The sequence below is a fragment of the Gallus gallus genome, chromosome W (genome assembly GCF_016699485.2).
Source record: "Gallus gallus isolate bGalGal1 chromosome W, bGalGal1.mat.broiler.GRCg7b, whole genome shotgun sequence".
Classification (NCBI taxonomy): Eukaryota; Metazoa; Chordata; class Aves; order Galliformes; family Phasianidae; genus Gallus; species Gallus gallus.
The window spans coordinates 5553295-5567660 of NC_052571.1; the positions used below are offsets into that span (position 1 = coordinate 5553295).

At 39.5% G+C, this 14366-nt stretch overlaps 1 protein-coding gene across 13 annotated transcripts in view; it reads right to left on the bottom strand.

Annotated features, from left to right (window-relative positions):
• LOC374195 (chromodomain helicase DNA binding protein 1) overlaps positions 1-14366 on the bottom strand; it is a 116146-nt gene that overhangs the window by 29403 nt on the left and 72377 nt on the right. For all 13 annotated transcript variants that reach the window (NM_001396597.1, XM_040655246.2, XM_015300461.4 and 10 more), the window contains 11 exons: positions 13833-14058; positions 12791-12891; positions 12361-12539; positions 7074-7201; positions 6772-6988; positions 6103-6192; positions 5270-5460; positions 4011-4199; positions 3679-3841; positions 706-858; positions 356-427 (listed from right to left, as the gene is read on the bottom strand). In NM_001396597.1, the coding sequence (NP_001383526.1) occupies positions 356-427; positions 706-858; positions 3679-3841; positions 4011-4199; positions 5270-5460; positions 6103-6192; positions 6772-6988; positions 7074-7201; positions 12361-12539; positions 12791-12891; positions 13833-14058 (1709 nt within the window). The remainder of the gene's footprint in view (positions 1-355; positions 428-705; positions 859-3678; positions 3842-4010; positions 4200-5269; positions 5461-6102; positions 6193-6771; positions 6989-7073; positions 7202-12360; positions 12540-12790; positions 12892-13832; positions 14059-14366) is intronic.

Consider the following 14366-nt stretch of genomic DNA (forward strand, 5'->3'; position numbering starts at 1 on the left):
CCATTCCTTAAGTGTGTTTTCAGTGTCAAAGACTTACGTGTTAAGTGCTACTGTAAAAACTGAAGGATTAATCCTACATAACAAAATAATGAGGTTAAATTCTTCAGGGTTTATACAGCACTCTATCAAAATAATTTTGAATACTGTCAAAAAATCTAAAACTATAACTATGAAATAATACTTAGCATCACTTTCATAAATTGTTTCCTATTTAATCTCTTCTCAGAAAAAAAATTAAGAGTTATAAACCTTATAGTATAAGAAATAAAATTTCAACAGTATCCATCCCTTACTTTTTCTGTTTTCAGTTTTCCTGCCATATAGATTAAAAAACCACCACCCACTAATGCCATACCTCTGATCCTTCTGCATTGAAATGATCCAGTGCTTGTTTCCTCAGTTCTCCTTTTATTGATCCATCAAGTCTCTAAAGAGATCAAATATTACAGTTAAAAAGGAACTCATACTATATTCTAATCAGAGCAACCTGAATACTCAATTGCCAAAACAACTGAGGGCAAGGGGAGGAATGGGGGGGAAGGAGGAGGAGGAGAATAATGCAACACCTCACACCATAGTAATTGCCAGTCTTTTTCTATACATAAAATTAAACTTTTAGAAGTCTTTTCTACAGAAAGGACACTTTTACTTAAGATAAAGTGGCAAAGATCAAGGCTTCTTGGCTACTACCATCAAAATTCTTACCTGAAAAGGAAACTGACGATACTTCAAGTATTCTGCTAGGATGTCTAGCATCCTCACCATCTGAGAGAAAATCAGTACTCTGTTGCCACGTTCTCGTAGACGAATCAGTAACTTGTCAAGGAGGATTAGTTTCCCACTGCTACGTATTAAATGCTACAAAGATAAGAAATTGTGTATTGCAAAATAAGTTTACCTCAACACTAACATACACTGCAGTTGGTTAGACATTCATTTAATGTCTGCTTTCTTGTCTACTGGCATAGGAAGTATGACAGAAATCCTGACATTCCGTTAAAAATGTATTTTAAAATATGCACACAAAAGTCTCCTAGATCCAAATAACATGTTCGGATTACCATATTACACCACTATATACATTTAATAGTATGCAGCATTAACTGAACATGAAAGCTTAATAAGGATTTAGTCAGTCCTGATATTGTAAAAGCTTATATTAAAAAAAAAAAAAGCACTAACTGAAAGCAACAGAAATACTAATTAGCATGTTTTTAAAGGAAATGCATTTCTCTGGTTAATAAAACAGCATCTTAACACTTAATAAAAATATTAGAGCAGTTAGAATACAGATTCAAGTTGGAAACATAAGGTCACTTTAGGGGAAAAGGTTCAGGATAGAATTATGCAGAATAATTAAAAAAAAAAAAATGGAGTTAGTTGCTTTTATTCCATTTGCCAGAAAAGAGAAGGATGCATCATTCACAATAGGAGCTAACAAAACTTATTCAGATGAGTCAAGAAAATCATTGTTAAAAATATGCAATTATTACAAATAATGGCTGAACAGTTCTGAAGAACTTAATTATAATTTAGGTAGTTAGAGTGTGCCAAGTTGTAAATCATCATAGAATGGATTGGGTTGGAAGGGACCTCAAGGATCATGAAGCTCCAACCTCCCCACCACAGGCAAGGCCACCAACCTCCACATTTAATACTAGACCAGGCTGCCCAGGGCCCCATCCAACCTGGCCTTGAACACCTCCAGGGACAGGGCATCCATAACCTCTCTGGGCAGCCTGTTCCAACACCTTTCCACTCATAGTAAAGAACTTCCCCCTGACATCCAACCTAAATCTTCCCTCCCTCAACTTCAAACCATTTCCCCTTGTCCTGCCATTATCTACCCTTGTAAAGAGTTGACTGCCCTCCTGTTTGTAGGTTCCCTTTAGGTACTGGATAGCTGCAATGACATCACTCTCATACTCTTTAGCTTGAAAAACACTTCATGATATAAACCAGCTTGAAATCACAAGCTATCACTGAACAATCTAGTAGTTTTGGGGAAAAAGTCTTCAAATTATCAACCTCAAAGCTTACAGAAAAAAAAACACTGATCTTTAGAAGCATTTATGTTGGTAAAATTGCCACCAGGTACCCACCAAGCTTCCCTCTTGCTCCCCCTTCTCTTTCTTGGCAGGAAGAAGGGGAGAAAATAAAATGAAAAACCAACCAAACAAATAAACAAGCAAAAGTCATGAGTTAAGGACAGGAAAATCACTCATCAGTTACCATCATGATCAAAATAGACTTGGCTTGTGGAAAATAAATTCATTGCTAATTCATAACAATGTAGAATAGTGAGAACTAAAAGCAAACTAAAAACTCCTTCCCCCCATTCCACTCTTTTCTACCTCTTCCCCTCTGAGGGGCACAGGGGAGTGAGGAATGGGATTATAGTCAGTCCATAATACATCTCTGCTGCTACTTCTCACATTCTTTCCCTTCTCCAGCATGGGGATCATCCTATGGGACGCAGTCCTCCTTCATTAACTGCTCTGATGCGGGCTTCCACAGGCTGCCGTTCTTCAAGAACTGCTCCAGCACGATGGAGCTTCTCTGTAGGATACAGTCCTTCAGGAGCACGCCACTCCAGCATAGGTCCCCCATGGGCTGCATCTTCCTTTAGGGTATATCCACCTGATGTTGCATGGGGTCCTCCATGGAGTGCAGCGTGGATATCTGCTCCAACGTAGTCTTCCATGGGCTGCAGAGGAACAACTTATTTCACCATGGTCTTCTCCACAGGCCGCAAGAGAATCTCTGCCTGGAGCACCTCCTCCCCCTTCTTCTTTACTGACCTTGGCATCTCTGCAGGGTTGTTTCTCACATTTTCTCACGCCTCTCAGTTGCTGTGCAGCATTTTTTATCCTTTCTTAAATATGTTATCACAGAGGCACAACTAGTATTGCTCACTGGCTCAGCTTTGGCCAGTGGTGGGTCCCTTTTGGAGTCAGCTCAAACTGGCTCTTATCTGACTTGTGGGAGATCTGGTCTCTTCTTAGAGGCTATGCCTGCAGCCCCCCTGCTGCTACCAGAACTTTGCCACATAAACCCAATACAAGTACAAAGATTAACTAATCTTTAAAAATTAAGAAAAACACACACACACAAAAAAAAAAGGAAAAAAGCAACCACAAAACAATCACAAAATGTTTATTACTTTTATTTTCTTTCATTTTGGTTGCTTGAGGGCATGCAGAGAACAGTGCTTGATTACAAAAAAGCTTAAAGATTCTGCAGATCACTTTCTTCTATAACATGGACTCTTGGTATACCTAATGCCAGTCACATGCATTTTCATTTATATTAAGTTTACCAATTAACTGCCTTATTTTGATCTGGGTTTAAAATAGGACATAGTTTGAAAAGGTCTGTGTATTTTCAGATTAAGTAAATTTATTTCCATTTTATTTTGGTCATATTTCAAGTTAGATATATCCTTATTTAGTATTGATCTATTATTCAGTTCTAGCTAAGAAATAAAAATCAATTCACTTACCTGTAAAACCCAGGATGTACATTTAATAAAGAATTTTTTTATTAATATGAAATATTTAATATATAATTCTATTAATATACTTTAATAAGAACTAGTAAATTGGCAGAACAGTAAAACTACTGCATGATGTAAACCACAACTTTATAAGAAGAAATTAAAAAACAAAGTGGCATTACCTGTAAAGCCTCCTGTTTATTATAGAATTCATTATCATCTGGTGGTTTAATGAGGTAACAATGGTTACAACACTTCTTCAGTTCCATCATGATGTTCAAAAATCCTGAGGTACTGCCTTTAGAACCTTTGCTCAGGGCTTTATAATTCCTGGTTAAAATCCACCTATGATATAGAATGTGCAGTGGAAGTAATTCCTAACATTTGTCATGTTTCCACAAATGATAAGCTCTCAAACTATCAGTTCAAATTGCATTATGAGAACTATTACACTTCAGCACTTTTCATATAGACATCCAATTAAAATAGCTGAATTTTAAGTGTCATTTCTTACTTGTAATATTGCTTCTGCAATGCACTCATTTCCATCCTTAAAATTTGCTCAACCTTAGCAGGTAAAGACTTTTCTACATCCTTTTTAACTCTTCTGAGTAGAAATGGCTCAAGTTCTTTGTGAAGACTTGCATAACCAAACTCTCTCCCTTTCCCATGCTCCTCTTCAAAATCTTCCCAGGAAGAAAACCTTCAATATAAGAAAGAATAAAGGTAAAATAGTGACATCATGTGAACAACCTGAAGAAGCAACAGCCAAGAGGAAACAGAACACACAAAGCCCATAAATACACCTCATGCACACAAACGCATATGGACTTCTTCCCCGCTCTCCTCTGTTTCACTTAATACGCTTCTGAATTTTTACATCCCAAGAAATTCTAAAATTTTGTTTGCAAATAGTAGAATCGAAATTTCCAAGCACTTTTACAAAATGTAAGTTAAAAATAAGCTACTGAATAATTACTCCAGTGAAAACCCCTGCATTTTACTTTTCTGCATGGAAACGCAGGTAGAAAATTACAGAAATCCCATTACTATATTTCTTGAGAGCAGCATGAAAAAAATAGTTTCATGGTTGGAGGAAGTGCAAGAGAACAGTCCATTTTACATACTTTTTGCAGCTTATATGGACTAGCTGAAATTTGATTATCCTCTGATATGTGCTAACAAACTAAGAAAATGGAGTGTGAGGTTCTGAAGAAGTCAATGAAATTGCATAGCTCCAAAACTAATTGGAGCTACAGTGCTTTGTATTTACAAGATATCTGAAAGGAACATGTACTATCATTTATCCCAGATATAAACATAAGTCAGTACAGAAAAGTATCAATACAATAAATCTATTGTATGCAAAGCATAAAGGCAAATTGGCTGTCTAATTGAACTACTGCATATCAGGCATCATGGTACAAACTTGTTTTCATTAATGGTACTAACATAGAAAAAGACATTTTCAACCACATTCTATTTCCCTAAAGTAAATTTAAAAGGAAGACCACATGGATTAAGATGCATCTTCTCAGGAACTTGACCCATTCATCAATCTTTTTTTTTGTGGACTACTAAAACAGAAAAAGCAGCAACTGCTTCCAGAACAATCTATCAAGAATACCATGAAAAAGTATGTATATCTATTTTATATAAAATATTTAAGCTATTTCACAACACAATTCTCTCTATACTGATTCTCCAATCACTACAATATTCCACCACAATAAAGTTGATAAATAAGAGGAATTGCGTAAAACTCTTCCTTACTTCTCTGGCATGATGAAGTGCAGCAAAGACCAAAGCTCTTTGAGGGAGTTCTGCAGCGGGGTTCCAGTAATAAGAAGACGATGATTAGACTTGAAGTCTATTAAAGTCTTGTACAGAAGAGAATCATCATTTTTTAAACGATGAGCTTCATCAATCCCTATAAACACCCAATTCAGACCACCAAGGAATGACTTAAAGAAATAAAAGGGGGAGGAAGGGAAGACATTAAATGAGTTAATATATTGTGCAATTTCTGAATTTTTACATGAGGTTATAAATCCCATATTTTTTATTTTAATACCATATTGACACCTATGGGTTTTTATGTTTGCTAGATTCAACTAAAGGCTATAGAAACATTCTAAGTTTGAAAGCAAAAGGCTAAGTTGACCTATATGTCTTCAAATTAAAAAAAAAAAAAAAAAGAAAACCACAAAAAAAACATTTAAAAACCCCACTCTTCTTTCCAGTATATACAAACAAATGGAGTAAAGAAATTCTACTCATTGTCTTTCTGTTAAAATTTTCATACACTGTTAGGATTAACAATAACTATGGGCTACTATCATGGAAATATTAATATACATAATACAGCATACACAAATACAAAGAAAAATGTGGGGTTTCAGAGATGCGAATCACAGGTGTTTGGGGCTAAGGGTTGGTTTACCATTTCCTGGATGACAGTCTACAGGGAAGTAGATCATTTTAAGAAGCAAAGAAATTATTACAGTAATGAGAAGCCCAAACAAAGAACCCAAATATGTGTAACTCAAAAACGTTTGTCAAATGTAAAACTCACTTCATCTCCCTGAAGAAATAAGTGTGATTACCTTATCCTTCAGCAAGATTTCATAAGTTGTTAGAAGTATATTAAATTTTAATCGCTTGGTCTGTGGATGCATCCATTCATGAGTTCTTATCTACAAAAAAACCCAAAAAACAACACAAGATTCAGGCAAAATGTTAGCTAGAGGAAAAATGGTCTTATTGGTCAAGATGACTTCAAGCACTATAGCAATGTAAATGTTGAGAGACATACAATAATTTGAATCAAGGAACTGGAACACAATATTCCAGGTGGATTTGTTTTCTTTTTGAATTTTTTGAAGAAATGGCAAAGAATTTCCACTTTTAAGTTTTTATTTTTAATGTAACAGACAGTTACTTAAATTCTTCCTTTCAGAAAAGGAATTTAGAAATTATCATGGACTTGTACACTTAAATATTTATTTTATGCACCTAAATAATTGCATGATGAAAGATAATTATTTTCAAATGCAAGGTTACATTTTAAATCTTTTTTATTATTAAGCCTTAAAGAAGTCTTTCACATACATTTATATAAGATCAAAACTTAAGCTTTTAATTTGCATTTTAAACACAATATTTCAAGTATTTGCTCAGTATTAACCAAAGTATTGGAGACGAGCAGAAGACAGGAATGTGAAATGAATCTTGTTTACTGCTTAGCTTTTTCAATGATGCAAAGAAATACTCACCATATTTCTACTAGTTATATCTCCTAAGTAAACCACAGCATTCATCTGAGGAGCCCAAGTTTGAATCTCTCTTTGCCAAGATGTCAAGGTAGAAAGTGGCACAACCAGCAAGAAAGGCCCATACAGTTCATGTTCATGGAACAGGTAGTTCAGAAAAGAAATTGTTTGTATTGTTTTACCCAGACCCATTTCATCTGCAAGAATACAACTATTCCCTCTAAAAAAAAAAAAAAAAAAAAAAAACAATTGTTATGAATGCTTACAATTTAGAAACAGTAAAATTAATTTAAGACTATACTTACTTGCACCATGAATGAGCAAGCCAGTTCAGTCCATTTAACTGATAATCTCTTAACTCTAAACAATCGCGTCCTCCAATATAAGATGGTTGCTTCTTTAACGCAACAAACCTTGGCCTCTGTTTTAGAATCTGTTTAAAGCAAATTAAGTGTCAATAACACTACAGAACTAAGTTAGCAAAATATCTTCCTATAGAAAAAAAATAGCAGTAGTTAACCTGTAGGGTGACCAAGTCTAGTCACAGAAAACTAGACCATATAACACTGTCAACTCATTTGCAAGTTCAGATTAGCTTAATAGCTGAACTAAATTCCATAACAGAAACGAAATTAACTTGTTCACAGAGGTTATTTGTAAAAAAAAAAAAAAAAAAAAAAAAAATTAGAGCACCAAATTCCATCTCTGAACAGCAATATAAGAAGTTGGGAACAAAAGCCTGCAAAAGCCTCCATATTTTGTAGTTGTCGAGAGTAGCTGCAGTGAAGCCAGCCTGGCCAAAACTAGAACCACCAATCTTGAGATAAAAGGGGCTTTCAGGGGTACCCTGGAATAGGATCAGACGTAAAGTGCAGGGATCAATTGGTAAATGAGGCTCAGTGGGAGCCCAAGTGCCTGTACACATGGAACATGGGGAACAAGCAAGAAGAGTTACAGGCGTGCATATGCCTACATAACTACGTCATCATTGGCATTACTGAGATGCGCTGGGATGGCTCTCACAACTGGAATGTAGGAATAGATGGATATAAACTCTTTAGGAAAGACAGGCAGGGGAGAAGGGGAGGGGGTGTTGCCCTCTACATCAATGACCACCTGGAGTCCATGGACCTCCACCTGGGGATGGATGAGGAGCTGACAAAGAGCTTATGGGTTAGGGTTAAAGGGAAGGAGACATCATAGAGGGGGTCTGCTACGGCTGCCTGATCAGGAAGACCAAGTGGTTGAGGCCCTCTAAAAACAGGAGCAGCTTCATATTCACAAAACATGGTCCTCATGGGGGACTTCAACCACCTCGATATCTGCTGGAAGGACAAAACAGCAGTGCACCAGACATCAACGAGGTTCCTGGAATGTGTTGATAACTTCCTCTTTCAAGTAGTACAGGAACCCATGAGAAAAGGTGCTATGTTGGACCTTGTCCTCACCAACCAGGAGGAGGTGGTGAGTAATATGAAGCTCAAGGACAGCCTTGGCTGTAGTGACCATGAAATGGTTGGAGTTCAAAATCCTTAAGGTGTCAAAGTAGCTGCGCAGCAAGCTTGCTACTCTGGACTTCAAGAGAGCAGACTTTGAACTCTTCAGAAAACTGCTTGGCAGAGTGGTATGGGAGAAAGTTCTGGAGGGACAAGGGGCCCAAGAAAGCTGGCTGGAATTCAAGGACCATCTCCTGCAAGCCCAGAAGCAGTGCATCCCAAGAAAAAGGAAGGCAAAACATGAATGCTGAGAGGCCTCTGTGGATCAACAAGGAGCTCCTGGACTAATTTAAGTGCAAAAAGAAAGTCTATAGGGAGTGGAAGCAGGAACAGGTTACCTGGGAGGACTACAAAGTTGTCTGAGCAGCTACGGATCAGATTAGGAAAAATAAAAGCCAGGTAGAATTAAATCTAGCCAGGGACATCAAGGGGAACAAGAAGAAATTCTACTGCTACATCAGTGATAAAAAGAAGGCCAGAGAGAATGTGGGCCCTCTCAGGAAGGAAACCTGGAGACCTGGTCACACGGGATATGGAGAAGGCTGAGGTGCTCAATGATTTCTTTGCCTCAGTCTTCACAGGCAAGGGCTCTGGCAACACTGCCCAAGCTGCAGAAAGCAGTGGTAAGAACCTGGAGAAGGTAGATCTGCCTGCTGTAAGTGAAGATGAGGTTCAAGACCATCTAAGGAACCTGAAGGTGCACAAGTCTATGGGACCTAACAAGATCCACCTCTGGGTTCTGAGAGAACTGATGGACGAAGTTGCCAAGCTGCTACTCATCATATTTGAAAGGTCATGGTAGTCTAGTGAAGATGCCCACTGATTGGAAATGGTGAAACAAAACTCTCATTTTCAAGAAGGGGAAAAAAGAAGATCCTGGGAACTATAGACCAGTCAGTCTCACACCTGTGCCTAGCAGGATCATGGAGCAGATCCTCCTGAAGGCACTACTAAAGCACATAGAAAATAAAGATGAGGTGATTGGTGGTGACCAACGTGGCTTCGCCAAGGGCAAGTCATGCCTGACAAACTTGGTGGCCTTTTATGATGGAGTTACAGCATCAGTACATCATAGAATCACAAGGTTGGAAAGGACCTACAAGACCATCCAGTCCAACCGTCCTCCCAATACCATTACTACCACAAGCCACTAAACTATATCTCCTATCTCCTCATCCAGATGCCTCTTGAACACTGCCAGGGACAGCGACTCCACCAGCTCCCCAGGCAGGCCATTCCAGTGCATGACCGCTCTCTGAGAGAAAAAGTTTTTCCTTATGTCTAAGCTAAATCTCTTCTGGCACAACTTGTGGCCATTTCCTTGGGTCCTGTTTGTTGCCTGGGAGAACAGGCCAAACCCCTCCTCATCACAACCTCCCTTCAGGAAGTTGTAGAGTGCAATGAGGTCTCCCCTGAGCCTCCTCTTCTCTAGACTAAACAATCCCAGCTCCCTCAGCCGCTCCTCATAAGACTTGTGCTCCAGACCCCTCGCCACTTTTGTTGCCCTTCTGTGGACATGCTCCAGGGCCTCAATGTCTTTCTTGTAGTGAGGGGCCCAAAACTGAACACAGTACTCAAAGTGCAACCTCACCAGTGCCGAATACAGGGGGATGATCACCTCCCTGCTCCTGCTGGCCACACTATTTCTAATGCAGGCCAGGATGGCACTGGTCCTCTTGGCCACCTAGGCACACTGTTGGTTCACGTTCAGCTGAACATCAACCAACTTCCCCAGGTCCCTTTCCTCTACACAGTTTTCCAGCCACTCTGACCCAAGCCTATAGTGCTGCATGGGGTTATTGTGGCCAAAGTGCAGGAATCCAGCACTTGGCCTTGTTGAACCTCATCCCAGCGATCCAGCTTATCTAGATCCCTCTGAAGGGCCTCCCTACCCTCAGGCAGATCAACACCACCTCCCAAGTTGGTGCCATCTGCAAACTTACTGAGGGTTCACTCAGTCCTCTCATCTAGGTCATCAATAAAGATATTAAACAAGATGGGCCCCAGTACCGACCCCTGGGAAACACCACTTGTAACGGGTTGCCAGCTGGACTTAACTCCATTAACTACTACCTGTTGGGCACAGCCCTCTAGCCAGTTCCTTACCTAAAGAAGGGTATACCTGTCCAGGCCATGGGCAGCCAGTTGCCCCAGAAGAATATGGTGAGAGACCATGTCAAAGGCTTTGCTGAAGTCTAGATAGACTACATCAGCAGCCTTTCCCTCATCTACGAGTCTGGTCACCCAGTTGTATAAGGAAATGAGGTTGGTCAAGCACAACCTGCCTTTCATGAACCTGTGCTGGGTGGGCCTGATCCCCTGGATGCTACACATGTGCCATGTGAGCTCACCCAAGATGATTTGCTCCATAACTTTCCCTGGTACCGAGGTCAGGCTGACAGGCCTGTAGTTCCCCGGATCCTCCTTACAGCCCTTTTTGGAGGTGGGAGTCACATCAGCAAGCCTCCAATCCTCTGGGACCCCTCCAGATAACCAGGAGCGCTGATAGATGGCAGAGAGCAGCTCGGCTATCACCTCTGCCAGCCCCCTCAGCACCTGAGGGTGGAGCCTGTCCGGTCCCATGGACTTGTGACAGTCCAGATGAAGGAAGAGCTAACTGTCTCCACTTGAATCACTGGGAGTGTATTCTGCGTAGCATCACAGACTTCCAGATCAGGGCATAAAGTGCCCTGAGGATAACTGATCTGACTAGTAAAGGCAGATGTAAAGAAGGCGTTGAAGACCTCAGCCTTCTCTTTATCCTCAGTGGTCACATTCCCTGCTGCATCAAGTAAAGGATGGAAATTCTCCATCCTTTCTCCTCCAAAGATAAAGGAAGAGCAACTGACATCATCTATCTAGACTCCTCCGAAGTGTTTGACACTGTCCTGCATGACATCCTGGTTGCCAAAGTGGAGAAAATTGGATTTGATGGATGGGCCTCATGCTGGATAAGGGGATGGCCACACTCAGAGAGTTGCAGTCAACAGCTCAATGACCAAGTAGAGACCGGTGATGAGTAGCATTCCTCAGGAATCTGTGTTAACATCTCTTTAGACAATACAGACACTGAGATTGAGTGTACTCTCAGCAAGTTTGCAGATGACACCAAGCTGAGTGGTGCACTTGACATGCTAGAGGGAAGGGATGCTATCCAGAGGAATCTGGACAGGCTTGAGAGGTGGGCTCATGACAACCTCATGAAGATCAACAAGACCAAGCGCAAGGTCCTACATTTGGGTAGAGGCAATTTCAAGCACAGATCAAGGTTGGGCAGAGAATGGCTTGAGAGCAGCCCTGAGGAGAAGGATTTGGAGGTGTTGGTTGATGAAAGATTCAACATGAGCTGGCACTGCACACTTGCAGCCCAGAAGGACAACCTTATCCTGTGTTGCATCAAGAGGAGTGTGATCAGAGGGGTTCTGCCCCTCTACTCTGTGCTCGTGAGACCCTACCTGGTGTAACACATCCATTTCTGGGGCCCCCAACACAAGAAGGGTATTAAGCTGTTGGAGCAGGTGTAGAGAGGATCAGAAGACAGGCTGAGAGAGCTGGGGCTCTTCAGCCTGGAGAAGAGAAGGCTCTGAGGAAACCTTATAGCAGCCTTCCAGTACCTGAAGGGGGCCTACAGGAAAGCTGGAGAGGGACTTTTTAGAAGGGCAGGTAGCAACAGGACAAGGGGAAATGGTTTTAAACTGGAAGAGGGTAGATTTAGACTAGATATCAGGAAGAAATTCTTTACTGTGAGGGTGGTAAGACACTGGAACAGGTTGCCCAGTGAGGTTGTAGATGCCCCATCCCTGGAGGCATTCAAGGTCAGGCTGGATGAGGCTTTGAGCAACCTGGTCTAGAGGAAGGCAGTCCCTGCCTGTAGCAGGGGGATTGGAACTAGATGATCTTAAAGGCCCCTTCCAACCCAAACCATTCTATCATTCTGTGATTCTATATATAAATACAGCTATTGTTACTATTATGAACAATCTTCAAAAGATCTTTTGTAATTACCAACCTCAGGATGCACAACTTTGACTTTTTTTCCTCATGTTTTTTTCTTAACCATCTCAACTGTATAAATCTATTGTAGTTACACACTCACCTTGCAGTCCTTAAATGGAGTGGTCTTGGACTGATTTCTGCTAAAATACTCATCAATACATGCCTGAAATTTTTTGGCAATGAGAGCACCATCTTCCCAGCTACATTCTGAGTAAGGCAGACCCTGCCATTTGCAATAGTAATCTGGATAACCAGCTGCTGATTTCTGATTTGAATGAGCTGCAGAAATGTCAGAGATACTAGATTAGTATTTTCCTTTGGTATTTCATGAAAGCACTCATTTTAAGTTTAAGAGAACATGAACTAGTTTCACAGCAAAAACAGTATGACGACTTCTCTTTTTCAGATTTTGTTTTACTTCAAGTTTTTAGGGATTTTTATAACCTAAATTTCTTAACTATAAAGGCAACATGCAAGAAATGAACACACTAGTCTCAAGACTGTTTTCTGCCTAGAAATTTGTCACATACCAATTATCCTTTCCACTACTTGATACTGTTTATGTAGATCATCTGTAAATTCCTGTTGGCAGTTATAGTATTCCACATCTTCTGGAGAAGCATTTTTCAGCCTGAAATGGGAATTTATTTAAAGTATTTATTATATTGTTTAGTTTTAAAAACAAAAAAAACCTGGGAATTCTAAAGCTCTGAAAGCATAATGGGAATGCTGCTTAGAAAGCTTTTTTTGAAGGAACTACAACTCTGAAATTCCTGCTATGAAAGTGTTGCACCCGGCCCTAAGTATTTTTTGAGAAAGCTAATTAAGAGAAACTTCTATCAGCTACAGCTTGTACTAGTCATGCAGATGATTTAAATAATTTATTTTCAACAGCAAATAGCATATTTCACATTATTTTCATGGAACAGCACTGATTCTGGTTTGCTCTGATAAGAATCCATCTTATGAGACACTAAAAAAAACCTACTGGTATTCACAGATTATATTAAACATACTATTAAAACTGAACACCAGAAGTTAGCACTAAAATCTAAGTATTTGTTCAGTTCTTGGTTCTGCAGCTTTAAGAGAAGTTTAAGCAAAAAAAAAAAAACACCACCTAAATACTGTAATGTTTTGAGTGCCTTAAGAATTTCAGGTTTTGTTGGATTTTTTTTTTAAATCTTTAAAATCTCTGCAGTAACTCCTAGAGCTGTAATCCAAGTCCAATCACTGATAGAACTAATAAAAGAATTAAAACCAGAAAGCCTACCACTCATTTCATTAAACCTTCACTTACAACAGATGCATTAAATCTAGGTGCAGAAGCTGCTTCCTTAAAAGGCCTGATTTTATGAAAGGCATAAGTATACTCAGTTGCTCAACTAAATTTAGTATGCTCTGAATGTTACAGGAGTAGAAGTATTAAGAAGACAACTTCAAAGTTTTGTCTTCCTGCTGTATAGACACTTTAAACTATGCCTTCATAAACAGGTGACAGAGAAACATAACCACAATAAAAATACATATACTGATACAAAATACGTAACATGGAAGTAGTTACAAAAATACCATCGTTTTGTTTCCTGACACTTTTTCTTATAATTGTCTAGTTTCTTCATTCCTTTAACGTTTTGTTGCTTCAGAGTTTCTTCACTTTCCCAAGTATTATGAATGTGTGACCAGCCTTTCCATTTAATAAGATACTGTATTTCTCCTGGCTCTTTTGACTTTTCAAATCCAGTATTTGGGTCACCATCTGCCTCAATTGCATAGATGGTGGTTGCAGCACCAGTGGCTGAAAAAAAGAAACCATGCCATAAGGCTCAAGTAAGCATGCACTACCATAAATAGGCCAATAAAAAAAACCAACCCCATACCGCAGAAAACAGTCTAATATTCTTATATAAACATGTAACTTGTCCAAACTATTTATCAGAAATTAAGGGCAGCATCCACCATGAATTACCAAAACCATTTTAATATAGTAGTACTCTTGTACACAACTATTACCTTACCCTTTAACATTGGGTATATTATAGCATTATAAAACAATAGCATTTCCAAGCAAAGTGCCATAGGTAAATACCACAGGGACTGCAGAAG